This window comes from Panthera leo, chromosome D2 (genome assembly GCF_018350215.1).
Source record: "Panthera leo isolate Ple1 chromosome D2, P.leo_Ple1_pat1.1, whole genome shotgun sequence".
NCBI classification, from domain to species: domain Eukaryota; kingdom Metazoa; phylum Chordata; class Mammalia; order Carnivora; family Felidae; genus Panthera; species Panthera leo.
Window position 1 is genome coordinate 46,056,417 of NC_056689.1, and position 17,285 is coordinate 46,073,701.

Consider the following 17,285-nt stretch of genomic DNA (forward strand, 5'->3'; position numbering starts at 1 on the left):
GTCCCTTTGCCGGCCCACTCTCAGGGCCCTGACGGTGTTCTGTCTTGGGGAGTCTTCAGCTGACGAGCCTGGGCAGGGGGCAACATGGAGTCCCCACGGGCATATCCTGGAAGGCCACACCATTCAGAACCAAGCGCTCACATTCAGAACCAAGCGACCAGAGGTCTGTGAACCCCATGGTCATCCCTTGAGAGCAATCCTCCAGTTCGAACGGGTGCGAGGTTACGTGACCTCTGGGCTATCACTCCTCAACCACATCTCAAGTAGTCCTACAAGCCGTGGTGTGAAACCTGGCAGTCTCCTGTCCTTCCATCACCTTCCATTCCCCAACCCCCCAGAGGCAGTCACTTCTATCCTTTTTAGTTTGATCTTTTTCGTATTTACCTCTCGTTTCTAACAGTATTCATTTATTGACACTTTATTTTCTCGACTTCCCCCATCTAGTTAATGAACACGTCCATCACATCACATATTTGTCTTTTTTTTTTTTTTTGGTGGGGTGGGGGGATACATATCAGCTCTCCTCTGCTAGCAAATTTCAATTATACAAATAGTGTTACTGACGATGCCGCCATGTTTTACATTAGATCCTCAGACCTTGGTCCATCTTATAGCTGAAAGTTTGTACCCTTGTATTAAACTTTCCCTATTCACCCCTCCACCCCTACCCCACAGTCCCTGGTAACTACTTTTCTACTCTGTTTCTATGAGTTTGCCATTTTTAGTTTCCCCATATAAGTGATACTGTGCAGTATTTGTCTTCGTCTGTCTGGCTTCACTTAGCATAACATTCTTGGGATCAGTCTATTTTGTCACAAATAGCAGGATTTCTTTCTTTCTCATGGCTGAATAATATTCCATTGTGTCTATATATACACCACATCTTTTTTGTCCACTAATCCCCTGATGGACACTTAAGGTTGTTTGTATGTCTTGACTCTTATAAATAATGCTGCAACGAATATAGGAGTGCAGATACCCTGCTGATATCCTGTTTTCATTTCCTTTTGGATACAGGCCCAGAAGTGGGATTGCTGGATCATATGGAAGTTCTATTTTTAATTTCTGGAGGAACCTCCATGCTGTTTCCCACAGTGACTGCACCAATTTGCATTCCCATCAATGGTGCACCAGGGTTTCCTTTTCTCCCTTGAGATATCTCACTTGAGATAATATATCCTTGTTATCTTTTTTTTTTATTTTTACTTTTTTTACGATAGCCATTCTAACAGGCATGAGGTGGTATATCACTGTGACATCTGCATTTCCCTCGCCTTAGTGATGTTGAACACCTTTTCACGTACCTGTTGGCCATTATATGTCTTCTTTGGAAAAATGTCTACTCAGTTCTGCCCATTTTTAAATAGAATTGTTTGGGTTTATTATTATTATTATTATTATTATTTGCCATTTAGTTGTGTGAATTCTTTATATATTTTGGATATTGACCCTTTATCAGGGATATGATTTGCAAATATTTTCTCCCATTCTGTAGTCTGCCTTTTCATTTTGTTGACGGTTTCTTTTGCTGTGCAGAAGCTTTTTAGTTTGATGTGGTCCCACACATTTATTTTTGGTTTTGTTCCCTCTGCTTTTGGTGTTAAATTAAAAAAAAATCATCACCAAGACCAATGTCAAGGAGCTTACCACCTATGATTTCTTCTAGGAGTTTTTATGGTTTCAGGTCTTAATTAAAGTCTTTAATCCATTTCGAGTTGATTTTTCCATAGTATAAGATAATGGTCCAGTTTTATTCTTTTGCATGCGACTGTCTAGTTTTCCCAACAGCCTTTATTGAACAGACTGTTTTTTCCCCATAATATATTCTTGGCTCCTTTGTCATAAATTAATTGACCATATATGCTTGGGTTCATTTCTGGGCTTTCTATCCTGTTTCACTGACCTATGTTTTCACGCCAAGTCACTTCGTGATTTTTCTTTTTTAACTATTATTTGTTGTCTTCTTGCTATGGAAAGTGAAGATTTTATTTCTTTCACTCTCCTGTCCCTACCAGACATACACACCCACTCCATTTTCCCAATATAGTTATATTATAATTTGGTTTGATCAACATGCCAAATCTGCATTGTTAATTTGCACTGTGCAATTGATAGTCCCAATTGAGCTATGTAGTATACTGTAATAATTTTTCTTTTCACACATCACTTTTTGCTTTCCTTGGAGTTCATAATTGTCTTTTTTTTTTGCTTAGTTTTCTACTACATATTATTAATTCAACCTTAAATATTCCAACAATTGTCTAAATTCAGTCTCCATGTGTTCATAGGCTGTGGGCATCTACTTAAAAATATCACGGCAACACCAAAAAAGCAAATAACCCAATAAAAAAATGGGCAGAAGGCATGAACAGACATTTTTTCCTATGAAGACATACAGATGGCCAACAGACACATGAAAAGATGCTTAACATCACTCATCAGGGAAATATAAATCAAAATCACAATGAGCTATCACCTCACACATCAGAATGGTTAAAATCAAAAACACAAGAGACAACCAGTGTTGGCAAGGATGTGGAGAAAAAGGAAACCTCGTGCATTGTTGGTGGGAATGCAAACTGGTATAGCCACTGTGGAAAGCAGCGTGATGTGTCCTCAAAAATATAAAAATAGAATTACCCTATGATCCAGTAATTCCACTGCTGGGTATTTATCCAGAGAAAATAAAAACACTAATTTGAGAAGATCCATACAACCCTGTGTTTACTTCCACATTATTTACAATGGCCAAGATATGCAAGCAACCCAAGGGTCGATCGATACATGAATGGATAAAGAATAGGATGTTACTCGGCCATAAAAAAGAATGAAATCTTGCCATCTGCAACAACAAGGATGGAACTAGAGTATATAAATGCTAAGGGAAAGACGTCAATCAGAGAAAGACAGATACCATGTGATCTCACTCATATGTGGAATTTAAGAAACAAAACAAATGAACCAAGAAAAAAAGAGACAAGCAAAAAACCAGACTCTTAAATATAGAAAACAAACTGGTGGTTGCCAGAGGAAAAGTGGGTGAGGGGAAAGGATGATAGGTGAAGGGGATTAAGAGGACGCTTGTCGTGATGAGCACTGAGTCATGTTATAAAATTGTTGCATCACTGTATTGGACATCTGAAACCAATATAACACTGTATGTTAATTACATTGGAATTAAAATAAATAAAAATAAATCACTGCAACTTATTACTCAAAGAATCTATAGCTCCGCTGGGGACAGGCAGTGCTATCTTCAGTGGTCTTTGGGTGGTGTGGATCCCTACACTGGGTTGGGGAGGGAGGTCAGAAGCCTCAGCACCAGACAGACATGAATACCAAGGCCACCACTTGCTGGCAGGGCACCCGTGATTCTCCTTCCACATCTGTTAACATGGGAGCACTGACGCCTCATCATAGTATAGTTATGAGAATTACGTAAGTGTAGTGGAGACTCCTCGAGCTTGGAGGACACGCAATAAATGCTGGATTACTTTCCTGTGAGGAGAATCGAGAACAATGAGGCCACTGAAAGTACTTCATTTCATAGAGCTCTCTCGCTCCATCTCCAAAGTACTGACCAGGCTCTGCACATTCATCAAGGCTCCCAAGACATTGATACGCTTGCTAACAAAGATAGCTAAAGCTGCTGTAGCGTGGCTCATTAGTTTAATGATTTCCTCTAAAAGAAAGAGCCTCTTTAATAGCAACATCAATTTTATTCTGAAATATTCTACACAAAGGCAGAAACTCTAAGAGAAAATATTGACAGAACGATCACATAAAAACTAAGAACTTTCGTATATCTGCAGGGAAGACCTAATATAAACGTAAAAGGCAAGCAACAAATTGGGAAAATATTTGAACGTATAAGTCAGTCAAAGGAAGGGCTGACTTTCCCTTTTTTTTAAGTTTATTTACTTTGAAAAAGATAGAGGGAGAGAGAATGAGCAGAGGAGGGGCAGAGAGAGGGGGTCAGAGGATCTGAAGTGGGCTCCATCCTAACAGCAGAGAGCCCAATGTGGGGTTCAAACTCACAAACTGTGAGATCATGACCTAAGCCAAAGTCAGACACTTAACTGACTGAGCCACCCAGGTGTCCAGGAGGGGCTGACTTTCCTAAGGACCCGGATCAGTTAGGGCAGAGTGCTTCAGCCTCCCAGACTAATGCTTTCTCTACCATTCATTCATTCATTCATTCACTCAAAATATATGTATTTGGATGCCTGGCGTTGAAGTATAATGATATTCAAAACCAGAAATGGTTCCTGCCCTCAGGACACTCACAGTCCAGTGGAGTGACAGATAGCCATCAGAAAATCCTACCTGGAAGCGTACAACTATAATCCAAGGTAAATGCTGTAAAGAAAGGAGAGCATGTTTGGAGGCGAGGGAAATAAAAGCAAAAAAGAACTACTGGGACCTCATCAAGATAAAAAGCTTCTGCACAGCGAAGAAAACAATCAACAAAACTAAAAGGCAACCGATGGACTAGGAGAAGACATTTTCAAATGACATATCAGATAAAGGGTTAGTATCCAAAATCTATAAAGAACTTACCAAACTCAACACCCAAAATATAAATGATCCAGTGGAGAAATGGGCAGACGACACAAATAGATACTTTTCCAAAGAAGACATCCAAATGGCTAACAGACACACGAAAAGATGCTTAACATCGCTCATCATCAGAGAAATTCAAATCAAAACCACAATGAGATACCACCTCATACCTGTCAGAATGACTAAAATTAACAACTCAGGAAACAACAGGTGTTGGTGAGGATGTGGAGAAAGGGGAACCTTTTCGCACTATTGGTGGGAATGCAAACTGGTGCAGCTGCTCCGGAAAGCAGTATGGAGGTTCCTCAGAAAGTTGAATATAGAACTACCCTATGACTCAGCAATTGCACTACTAGGTATTTACCCAAAAGATACAAAAAAGCTGATTCAAAGGGGCACGTGCACCCCAATGTTTATAGCAGCACTATCGATAATAGCCAAATTAATGGTAAGTGCCCAATGTCCACCATCTGATGAATGGGTAAAGAAGATGTAGCACACGCACATGCACACACACACACGCGCACACACACACACACACACACACACACACACACACACACTGGAGTATTACTCAGCCATCAAAAAGAATGGAATCTTGCCATCTGCAACAGCATGAATGCAACTAGAGTGTATTATGCTAAGCAAAATAAGTCAGAGAAAGACAAATACCAAGTGATTTCACTCATATGTGGAATTTAAGAAACACAACGAATGAACACAGGGGAAGGGAAGGAAAAATAAGATAAAAACAGGGAGGGGGACAAACCATAAGAGACTCCTAAATACGGAGAACAAACTGAGGGTTGCTGGAGGGGTTCTGGGTAGGGGTAGGCTAAATGGGCAAGGGGCATTAAGGAAGACACCTTCTGGGATGAGCACTGGGTGTTACATGTAAGTGATGAATCACTAAATTCTACTCCTGAAACCAATACTACACTGTATGTTAACTAACTTGAATTTAAATAAATGTTAAAAAAAGAAAGAAAGGAGAGCATGTAGCAGAGGACCTAGCTGAGATTGGAGAGTATGGGGGAGGACTTCCCTGGCTCAAGTCCTCAAGTGAGGACTTCCCTTCCCTTATTTGAACCGATAGCTGAGGGTGAGTAGGAGTCCAGGAGTGTGTGTGTGTGTGTGTGTGTGTGTGTGTGTGTGTGTATGCCTGCATGTGTGTGTGTGCATGTGCGTGTAGAAGGGAGAGAGAGAGAGAGACAGAGAGAGAGAGACAGAGAGAAGGGAGAGGCATTCCAGGCAGAGAAAATGGCATGCTAAGGCCCTGTGGTAGGAAGCCCATGGGACAGTTGAGGAACAGGAAGAAGGCCAGTGTGGCTGGAGCCTGGAGAGTGAGAGGAGTCTGGAGGGGTGGCCACTGGTTAGACTGTAAGAGGGGCCTTGTGGGCCATGGTAAAGGCTTTGGCTCTTAACCTACAGAGCAATGCAGAAGTCCACGCTGGGGCTAGGGGAAGAGGCCGGAGGTGAGTTTATGGCTGGATATACATTTGAAAAGATAGCTCTGGCTCTGAAGTGGAGAATGGATGGAGGTGGGTGAGAGTGAGGCAGTCTTATTGGTATAGTCCAGGTGAAAGATGACGACGGCTGCAGGTGGGTGATGGCACGAGGATGAGTGAGACAGGCCGAGTCCAGAGCTCTTTGGGAGGTAAAGTGACAGGTCTGCGTCCCATCCCTCATCCTAGTAAACTAGGGCCAGGCCAGAACAACAAGCCTCGAGCCAGACTGACAGAACATCCCGATGTCTGAAGACACAAGCCCCATTACAGTGGGATTTCAGAAAGGCGAACAATCTGGAGCCAGCTGGGGCTGCATCGCGGTCAAGTATTTGGGGGCTCTGTTCTGCCTACGGCTGGAGAGGTGGGGAGACAGACCTGGTTCCAACCAGGTGTTCCCAGGGGCTGTGTGAGCAGAGGAGGGAGCGTGCACAGAATGTGGTAGTGGGTCTGAGCTACGGCACGAGGCTCCGCTGCTCCTCCTCTCCTATTCCCAGAGGAGAAGGCACCTGCCTTATGCTTTTATTTTCTGTCTTGAAAAAGAAATGGCAACTTCTAGTGTCACAAAACACACAGACTTGTGACTTGCTCCACTGTACATGTAATAAATTCATGGGGTTTTAGTCAATTTATCTTATTTTTCTTCTGGCAAAAGTGGCAAGGGCAGGGTAAGCTCTCTCTTCGATTCCCACTCTGGGAATATGGAAATGGGCATCAGGGGAGGAAGAGCTTGCTGGGGCAAGGCGACAGGGAAGGGTCCCTGGAAGGGACCTCTGGAGCCAGGCGGGGAGCAGGGAGCCACCCCTGGTTCCAAATAGCCTGGGCTCACTTCAACAGGCCATGACTAGCTAGGATGAGTCTGAACTGGTCCTAAGCAAGCAATGGCAAGCTAAAATCACATACTGTATTAATGGCCACATTATGCTGATTTGAGCCAATCTGGACAACTTTCCTAAAGTCAGTCTGAATTGTGTGATGCACTTAAAACTAAGCACAATATTTGAATCCACTGGCCTATTTAGAGCCTCTTCCAGCTAGCTTGGGTGCCTCTCTATTTTATGAATTATTATTGTCCTCTTACGTATAAGCCGGTGTGCAAGCGTGTGTGTGCGTGTGCATGTGCGTGTGTGTCCCATGTTGACATCTGCCTCTTCTGCCTCTAATTTCTTGGAAAGTGAGCTCCGTCAGGGCATGACACAGGACCAAACTTAGCTCTCTATGCAGGTAAGTGACAGTAGGCACTCCCTCAGAGGTTCTCAATCTTGACGTCTCCCCCCTCCATAGGAAAGAGACCTGAGGACAGCTTTCAGGTGTTGGCAGCCTTTGCCAACAGGGCTGGCCTGGATGGGGGCCTGCCAGGAAGTTAACAGCCCACTTGACTCTGGGAAGTCAAGCCTGGGAAGACCCTCTCTGCAGAGCAGCCTTTTGGCCAGACCCCAGAGGCTTCTGAGCTGGCTGAGGCTGATTTTACTATCCCCAAAAGCAACCCCAGTTTTTTTCATGCAACCCAGTGTACCCACATAGTGGCACAGCCTGGAAGTATATCTGGAATACCAACAGTCTGGAGCAGTCTGGACAAGGCAATATCTGGATATCAAGTGCTGTGATTTGCATACTATGCTTGCTGTGTTTATAACATGTATCCTGCCCAGCTCCGAACAGGTTCAATGGAGATGAATTTTGATGTAAGTTCTTTCTACCACAGCCCAATTTCTTTAAGGTGTGCACAGGTACACACACATACACACACACACACACACACACATTCTGGTCTGTATTGCTCCAGAAATGTCCTTAGGGGGGTTATTCCCTAACAAACTGCAAGCCTGACCCTGCATCATCCAACTCCTGACCTGGTCTCTGGCCTCATGCTGTGCCTGCTGCCCCTCCCTGCCCCCAGCTTCAGCCTCCTACTCCTGTGTGCCCCTCCCCTCCCACAGCACCTGAACATGCTGTTCCTCACCTAGAAGGCAGCCTCTACCTTCCACCATTCTTTGCCTAGTTAGTTCCCTGTCATTTCCCAGCTTACAGCTCAAGTACCACTTATTTCCTCTGGATGCTACGTTTGTAGTATATGCTCTTAGAATACTTCCTATCATAGTTTATGATCATACATGTGGGTAAGTAGTTAGCTGACACACGGTAACATAAAAGTCATCTTTTAACATATCTCACCAGATAATATCATCCAGTGTCCCTCCACCTTAGCATTTTGGAACAACCAAAAATGTCTCCAGACGATGCCAAAGGTCCCCTGCGGGGTGGCACAAAATCACTCCTGGCTGAGAACCACTGACCTAGGACAACTCTGTAAGAAGTTCGGGATTTCAAAGGCTGGCTTCCTGAGAGCCCCTCTGCTGAAGCCCCGATCTCTTTCTAGACCAGTACAGTGCGATAGAAATATAATGTGAGCCATATACGATTTACAATTGTAATTGTAAATGTTCTAGTAGCTGCTTTAAAAGAAAGTAAAAAAAAAACGGGTGAAATTAAATGTAATGCTGTATTTTATTTAACCCAATATATCCAAAATGTTGTCATTTCAGCATGTACTCAATATAATCATTATTAAGATACTTTACACTCTTTTTTTTCTGCCAAGTCATCAAAATCGAGTGTGTATTTTTCTCAATTTGGATTAGCCATATGTCAAAGGCTCAATAGCCACATCTGGCCAGTGGCTAGCACATTAGATAGGTGGGAGGACAGACTTAAGTTTTCTCAAAGTGCATGCATGGCCTGGCCCAACCCTTTAATTGGTCACTAGATTGCACTCCCACCCCTCAGCAGAGCCACGCACAGCCTGTTTTGTCCACCAGGGTCCACAGGTTATCATCCATTTGGAGCACCCCTCGGAAGAGTCCTGACAGTTGTGACCACGCTCTGGAAGGCCAGCCCATCCAGTAGTCATCTGTTAGAAGCTAATGAGATGGGTGTGTTGCCCATGAGTTCACGGGGGGCTGGAGGGTCCCTGTCACTCACACACACACATGGGGAGAGACACGCTGTTTCCAAGCTCCCCAGGCAGGGATTCGACCCACCTCCAAACCACCTGTCCTCATCGTCATTGCTCATAAGGGAGGCTCAGCCCTCCCCAAACACTGGCCACTTTTACAGGCACATTCTATTTTCTTAAATGATAGATGTTCTCATCTAAAATGACACTCTGGCCAAGAAGTTGCTATCCCTAGGAAGATGCTGTTCCTAGTCCTGGGACTTCTCCTGAGTCTCCAGGCCACTCTGCAGGGACATGGGCTGGCTGGGGCAGTGGCCGAGTCCTGCAAGATCATCCCTGCAAGGTTCTCCAGACTGCCGTCTCTTACTTATCTCTAAGTTTCTGCCCTCATACCCTCATCTCCAGGCTGTGCAGCTTCCTAGGAGTTTTCCCCATGGGACCTGCCTGAGGAATTGCTTCCTGCAGCCCAGCCCAGGTGGCTCCTTCAGGCTCTACAGAACACCCTCCCAGGCCACAGGAATGAGGGTTCTCACTTGGACCTGGCTGTCCCCAGAAACCAGGATACGGCCCTCCCTAGTGAGGGCCACTTTTGTCTTGGCTGCTAGGGCAAATCTTGAGTGTCCTGCATTTTTTAGTAAAGGTACAAAGTTTTCACCAACTTGTCACCTGGTCACTTTGAGCCACCCAGGAACTCAGCAAAACACAGAATACTGGATGAGGGCTGAACATCGACTGGGCACTAACATGGCTACTTCCCTGTTAGTCAGTCTCCGGTCTGACCCCCACAGACCCCAGGAGCCTCATTGGGAAGGCATGTCCGTCAGGAAGATGCCTTTGGAATTCCTGCCTCATCTGACTCCCAGTGTGGCAGCCGGCTAAGTGTCTGCACGTGTTAGCCAAGAGACACACATTGTGCCCAGATCCGCCCCAGGAAGTTGGACTTACCCCTCCTGGCTTGCCTGATCTTTGGGCTCAGCATATTTCAGAAGCCGCCAGGCCAGCGTCCTTGTGCCGATCATGCTGTCATCCACTTCCCTTTTCTCTTCCTCTTGCCCAGTTGCCCCTCCTGCCCCGCTCGGGCCCCCATGGCTGCTTGGCTTTACCGGCGAGACTCCCTTGGCTCCCTCTCCTTTGCTCCCGACCGAAGGCTTGCCTTGGACTACACGAACCTCAATGCATTATTTATCCATCCCAGAATTAATTCCCATCCAAGCGAACCATGAAAAGGCTCGGTAACGGCTGCTGATCACTCTCGGGGCCAGGGCGGGGCGGCCTGGCTGTCCCTCGGCCCCGGGGCGCACGCGGCACTGCTCATCCCGGAGCCGGCGCGTGGGGCTGGGCTCCCCGCGGGCGGACGGGCGCGGCGCGTCCGCGAGCTGGAGGGCGGTACAGCCGGGGCCCAGCCGCGGGCGGGTCGGACGGCTCCCGACAGATCCGCCCACTGAGCGGGGAGGGCCAGTCCAGCGCGCGCGCTGGCGGAGGGGAGAGGAGGCAGGGAATACCCGCCGAGGCCCGCCTGTCCTGGCTAGGTCCCCGGGGACAGCGCTCTTGGCGGGGGGAACGTGCAGGTCCGTCTAATGGGACCTGCTCCGCCTGATGTCTCCTGCAGGCAGGCGGTTTAGGAACTCAAGGTTCAACAGTGAAAGACAGGCGTGTCTTAGAAGGAGCTTGCAGCCTGGGCGGTGTTCACCTCCTTACTGGATGGGCCCAGCAAGCAGAGGGATGCGTGTTAGGAATGTCTCTGCTGCCTTAACAAGGTGAGAGGAGTCAGGATGCACACGAAGTTCAGGGCCCGCACTTAGTAGGATCTCAAAAACTGTTCACTGAGTAGTGAATCTGCTAACTGTTTAATACTAACAACTCTAAAGAATGCATAGCGGGGCTTCTGGGGAGTTCAGCCTCAAGAGCCTAAAAATTGCCCAAGAAATGCAGTCACACTAACAGCTATCATTTATTAGGTGCTTACTATGTGTCTGGCATTAGGCTGGTGCTTTCTATTCCATATGTCACATACTTCTCAAATTCTCCGAGGCAGGTGCTATTGTCGTGGCTTTGCAGATAAAGAAAATAAGGCACATAAATGTTAAACAACTTGCCCAAAGTCATACAATACAGTCAGGATGGGAATGTGAATCCAGGGCTGTGTGTCTACAGCTGATAGTTTTCTATGATGCCAGTCTCTCTAAATCCCTAAATTCCAACCAGTTCGTGTGAGCAGTTTTTGACTCGAGAGCACTCAATGAACTTGTTGGATGGTGAGGACCAGCCTTTGTGCCCCTTAAATGACCCCATGAGAGGTTAGGCATTTGTGCCTGGGGCTGGGTTTTTTGTTTTTTGTGTTTGTTTTTTGAGCCTGAGTGCTGTGTGGACCTTGTAACAGTTGAAGATGAGGGGTCTCAATGATGACCACTTTGCTTTGAACAGCCATGCTCCCTCCCTGATCCTCAGAGTGCCCCCATGTCTATTGAACCCCAAATGTCCTATTAATGTGGAATCAACTCTGGCACCTGGATGGGCAGAAGTTCTGGGGGCTAGGGGTCTACTGGGAGGCCCTGCAGCAATCCGTGCTAGAGAGGACAAGTCTGGCCTACAGAGAGGAGGAGAGGATTGCAGAGGTCAAGGACTCACCAGGATGTGGGAGGTCCAAAGGCCAGGTTGCAGGGAGAAAGCAGAGTGCCTGGAGACAAAGCTGTCTTACTCAGCAACAAGTCACTTTTTCTGGCCCTCGGCCACCCCTCAGAAGAGATGAATAAGTATTTTGATATAATATCCAAGGCTTTTCGTGGCATTGCCCATGCCTTCGTCTGTGACCTATCTCCTGGGCATGCTACCACACACAGCCATGTGCACGTGCAGCCCGTGTGCCCCTGTGCCTTTGCACCAGCGTCTCCCTCTCTCTGGAGTGTGCTGTCTCATGGTTTCAGTTACACAAGCCTGATCATTCTGAGCAAGTTCCCTGTAAAACTCTCCTGATTCTACCACCAGCAGGAGCCATTAAACACTTCCCCAGGGCTCTTATCTGTGTCTCACAGACTGCCCAACATCCCTCCAGCACTCCCAGCCCTGAGCCTCAGGCTGGACTCAGGCCACAAGCTCTATGAGGAATACTGGCTTGGGGGACAGATCCAAGAAACACCACTGAATGATGGAATTGCCCTCCTTTTCCTTTCAGACCAGGTAGAGGCCGGGTCAGGCTGGGACAGAGGCCACTGGGGAGCACTGGGGAGGATACAGATCTGGAAAATCTCATGTTGACATCAGGGTCACAGGGTGAGGTCCCGTGGTCAGTGACAACGTCTTGAGCAATCATGAAGCCCTGTGAGTAATGCAGCCTGGACCACGTCCTCCAAGCTAGAGGCACGAAAATGCCCTGAGGATTCAGTTTGGGTCCACTCACACTTGTTTTGGTTAAGAATCAACCCCCGGGTGCTTTTCCTGTGCAGCTGTTTCCCCCAATGACATTAAGTTGCTGGACTCACCCTCTTGATTTTCCTGGGATCAGTGTTGGATTCAGACAAAACCACAGAGGTTCTGGGCTCAAACCCAGAAGTAAAGCTGGGACCAGGGCAAGAGCTACTCTGGACTGTGCACCTGAGAATGATGGGGGACAGGGGTGGGGTGGGGACAACGTAGCTCTTCCTTTTCTCTGCCCTCAGACCAAGTTCCCAGGACTCCTCTGGATGAGGGGATCCATAGAGTCCAGCGGGAAGGGACATTAGTGTCCCCTCCTTCTTGCTGTTTACCAAGCCTGTACCACAGGGCCCTAGGAGCCCCTAGGTCCCTCTGAGGCTTCAAGGAGGGAAGGTGGGATGAGGACAAGAATGGGGCAAGGAGATCTGCTGAACATGGTGACCTCTTGCATAAGTTTTTGTTTGAAGGAACAGACTACTCCCCTGACTTACAGACAGGAGACTGAGACCAAGGCAGAAAGATACAGGCCTCACGTAGAAGTAGAGACAGAGAGATGGCCTCTTTCCCGTTGCCCTGCCCCTGCCCCAGTGGTCCTGGGTCTCCCTTCTCCAGTTCCCTGGCATGCATCATTTCAGCATTTCCTAACGCTGCTGTGGGCCAGACTTGGCTAGGTGCTGAAGGGTGAGTGGAGAGGTTTGGGAGGGTAGAACTCTTCAAAGGCATCCGCTGGAATGCACACCTCTCGGTCAGGCGGTCACCCAACCCAGTGTCATTGACCAGAGCCAAGATGGCTTCACGTCAGTGGTTCTCAACCTTGGCTGCATGTTGGGGAGCTTTGAAAACTAACACCTGTGTCCCATCTGCCATTGGGTCCTATATAATCTGGCATGTAAACTGGTCACTGGGAGTTGTAAAAGCTCTTCTGGTGATCCAACATGTGACCAGGGTTGAGAACCACGACTTTAGGAGATAATTGCATATCTGTGAGCTTGGGGACACCAGAGGCGGTCTTTGCCTGCTGTCATCCCAAGGGAGTCTTCTCAGGGACGGACACATTTCGCCAATCTCCCACTCAGAAAATGGAAAGGGGCCTCTATCCCAAGTTTCACCGGGAGACTGCTCCATTCCACACAGAGCCACAGGTACTGTTGTATGGCCTGTGCACTGTATAACGGTGTCCAGTAGAGGGGGGAGTAGGGCTGGGTTTGGGCTCTGCTGGCAAAGCTCTGTGTTCTAGCACCATTCGAGGGATCTGCTGGCAGGAGGGTGAGCCTTTCTCTATTTTTTACCGAGATGTCATATAGATAGCAGAACCCTGCTCCCCTGTTCCGGAAGCTGTAGGGAGGACAGAGTGTGCTCTTCTGGAGGCAGAAGGAGAAAACACCGCGGTTGCAGAGTCTGAGATGCCTGCGCAGCAGTCACCAGCACCAGTGTCCCCTGACTTCCTGCTTTTAGTGCTCTCTGTCCCTGTTGCCAGGAGGCTGACGCTGCGGCTCTCTGGCACGTCACTCCTGTCCATCCCAGTGGTGTGCTGGACCAGCTGGCCAGTAGCAAAAGCCAGTGAGAGCTGATAGCTAAGTTTTCAGGAATTTGGCAATTTTAACAGACATCATTAGAAATTACATGTTATAAGCTTAATTTTATAAACAGTGAACTAAATTATATTAAAAACAAAGGGAATACACACTCAACACACATCACTTCCTAATTATGTTCCTACATTTCAATAGTGTCTACATTCTTAAGGTTATTTGCACCTTTTATAAATGCATGGTGAAAATACTATTGTGAGGGTCGATTTTGTATGTCATATAAATATATATATTTAGATATATTATAAATATGTTATAATACATTTTATATCTATATCTATCTATCTATCTATCTATCTATCTATCTATCTATCTATCTCTCCTGTTGGTTCTGATTCTATGAAGAACTCAATTGATCTATATATTGCAGGGCTACTCACATCTCTTGGCAACTCCTTGTTCAGCAATCATGCTGGTAGTTTGAAATTGGTGGTGGTGGGAGTATTTACATCAAGAAAATCAGTAAACGTTATCAATCAGGACTTAACATTTTTTCCTTCTAGGCAGCCGGTTGTTAGGTGTTTGCCAGCACACCTCTGACCATTTCCTCCCCTGCTGACTCCGTGCCCGCCGCCGCCTTGGCTGACGACTCTTTGCTGCGGGCAGAGAATGCTAGCTCTCCACCAGATCTGTTCTCCCCTCCTTCATGGGCATGCCCAGATACCCTCCATCTCCCAGCCTCCTTGCACTCGGTGTGACTGTGCCCTGGCCATTGTTTAGGAGAGGACATGATATGGCCGCCTCTAGATGTGGCCCACAGGACTCCTTGCCCTAACACTCCTCCATGCTCGGCTCCTTTTTCTGGCGCCATCTTGGAAGTCCACGCAGGAGAAGGGAGAAGCCCTGTAGTCTGAGCCCTGTAGTCAGCTAGTGAGGCCAAGCCCCCACTGTCAACCTCGAAGTATCTTGGATGGTTATGAAAGGGAGAGTCATTACCTAGTTGGTCCCCTTTGTTACTCTAGCTGAACTTCCCACCAGATATACCCTCTGGCTGCCCTTCTTGGCCTACCAGACTTGGATGTACCCTTTTGGGCCCTGTTTCGGGGTCCCTTCCCTGCTCAGAGCCCAATGGTTAGAGTTCAGCACCTTTACTATCTCTCTCATTACCCATCCCTGAGGCCACAGGAACCTTCTAAAAGGCCTCTTGCCAGGGCTGATGAAGACCTTACCCATAATTTAAATATATAAAATTTAAATTACCCATAATTATTACCCAGGATCAACCCATAATTTAAAAATTAACCCATAATTTAAATATTATAACCCATAATTTAAATATAAACTATAAACAAAACTTAACAGTATGCTGAATTTAAAGTATTCTTTCTAGATTTTTTAATTGCATGATCGTGTGGGATTCATCAAAGGTGAACTTTTCTGCCACTTTGGTGGCCTTGCCTTGCTGGTACTCTGAACGTATCCTTGGTTAGCCTGTGGGCACTTGGGTGTTGCAAGACTCACTGTCCCAGAGAGCAGGGCGTCTTGCGTGGCCCACTGTCCCTGGCCTCAGTCCTGTTGCCTTAGGCCCAATGTCTGTCTCTGTCCTTGGCCCAATGCCTCCTTCAGATGTTTAGCTTGGCTTTCAATTTCAGTTTTGGCCACACACTACAGCCCAGGCCCCCAGAATGGATCTAGAGCCCTGGACTCCTACTTTTCTGGGTCTTTGGTGCCCAAGGATCCTGGCCAGAGAATCAGGACAAAGATGCAGAATCCAGGACTGGGCATTGTAAAACCACCCAGGCACACCAGGCCAGAGTAAGAGGGTTGAGACCAGAACATGGAGGCTTGGCTTGGAAAGCCCCTCAGTTGTGACTTGCAGCCTGGGGCACGGTGTCTGGAGTCTTGTAGCCCTAGGGTCACGTGTTCAGGAGTGGGGTGGGAAGGGAGTGTCAGAGTACCACGTCAGTGTCTCTGCCAGCACTCTGGGGAGCTCCAAAGTAGAAGGCCCAACAGAAGGGTCTGGCTTTGGGTGGAGGTGGTCAGGGCTGTGTACTGCCACTTTCCAAGGTCATTGGCTGAGGACCTTCTCGAGAAGAGAAGGCCACCGCTGCCTTGCATAGTCATTGGCTGGGGGCCACCCAAGAACAGCATGAAGTTGGCTTGAAAGCTGAGGCTGACCCTAAAAGAGCTAAGAGCTAGTGGCTGTCAGCTGATCCCACTCCCTGCAGCCCTGATCCTGGGCAGTGAGTCCTTTCTTGAAGGGGCTCTGAGCAGCTAAACTATGTCTACCACATGGGGTTTCTATGGAACACAAAAGCCTCATTTTTAAGCCCCTGTAAATGTTGGGTTCAGACAAATACTACTCACTTAAGAATCTTTACTTGGCCAACTGTCTTCTGGGCTCCCCATTTAATTGGGAAGCTTTCAGACAGAGATTTTATTGAGCTGCTAAGTCTCATTGCGGGTATCTTAGAAGGGGAAGCTTCTGTTAGAGAGTATGTGGAACTAACAATGGGATAGCTTTGCTCTGAGTATGTGGTTTCCCTCCAGGGCACTACAGGCAGGGCAGGAAGGACCCCATCCCACAGGTCTGATACCTTGGGCCAGGCAGTATCCTGTGCTGAGCTCTTGCTTGTGGCAGAGGCTGAGAGGAAAAAAGAATTGTGACCTCAATAGTCCTGGAAATATGGTATTCTGAGTCCTGGAAATATGGTATACTGACGTTCCAAAGAGCTGTCACACCCTTCCCCTGAAGCAGTGGGGGGGGGGGGGGGCGGGCACCCAGTGGCAGGACAACTGCCTACCCAAGCATCAGCCTGCCCAAGCCCAAATGGCAAAAACTGTCCTCACTTGGGTCCCTCAAGGAAGCAGGTCTGAAGTGCTTTCCCCTCTCCAAAGAGTCAGATTTTAGAAAATGGTGACTCACTACTTTGGTCAGTTTCACATTATTGGAAAACAAGTCTTCTCCCTTGTGAAAACACCTGCTTGTTGTGGAAAGTCAGGCCTTGGGACAGATGGAAAGAATGGAAATTTCCCAGATGCCTTCTCTCTCAACTCACACCTCTCCCCAAGGTCAGGGCTCTCCCCTGCACAACAATCCCTGCCCCCTGCTCCTCTCCTCTGGGCAAACCAACCCCTTCCCGTGGCACAGAACCTCCATCTACTCTTCTAGACATTTGCCTTCCTTTTGCATCTTTAATCCCTCTTTCCCTCACTGGCTCTTTTCTCCAAGTTGACAAAATTACCCAAGACTCCCCTGCTCTCAAAATTATACCTTTTCTTCCCCTCATTTGTAATGATGGAATGGAACTTGTTTTG

General features: G+C 47.3%; 1 protein-coding gene across 4 annotated transcripts in view; it reads right to left on the bottom strand.

The window, feature by feature from the left end:
• The window catches only part of ARHGAP22 (Rho GTPase activating protein 22), a 168,500-nt gene that overhangs the window by 132,291 nt on the left and 18,924 nt on the right, over positions 1 to 17,285 (bottom strand). Inside the window, exon 1 of one of the 4 annotated variants that reach the window (XM_042907645.1) lies at positions 9,970 to 10,374. The exons of the other annotated variants lie outside the window; for them this stretch is intronic. Within the exon in view, the coding sequence (XP_042763579.1) occupies positions 9,970 to 10,003 (34 nt within the window). The 5' untranslated portion in view covers positions 10,004 to 10,374. Of the gene's footprint in view, positions 1 to 9,969; positions 10,375 to 17,285 lie in introns of those variants that run through there. 4 annotated transcript variants of the gene reach the window in all.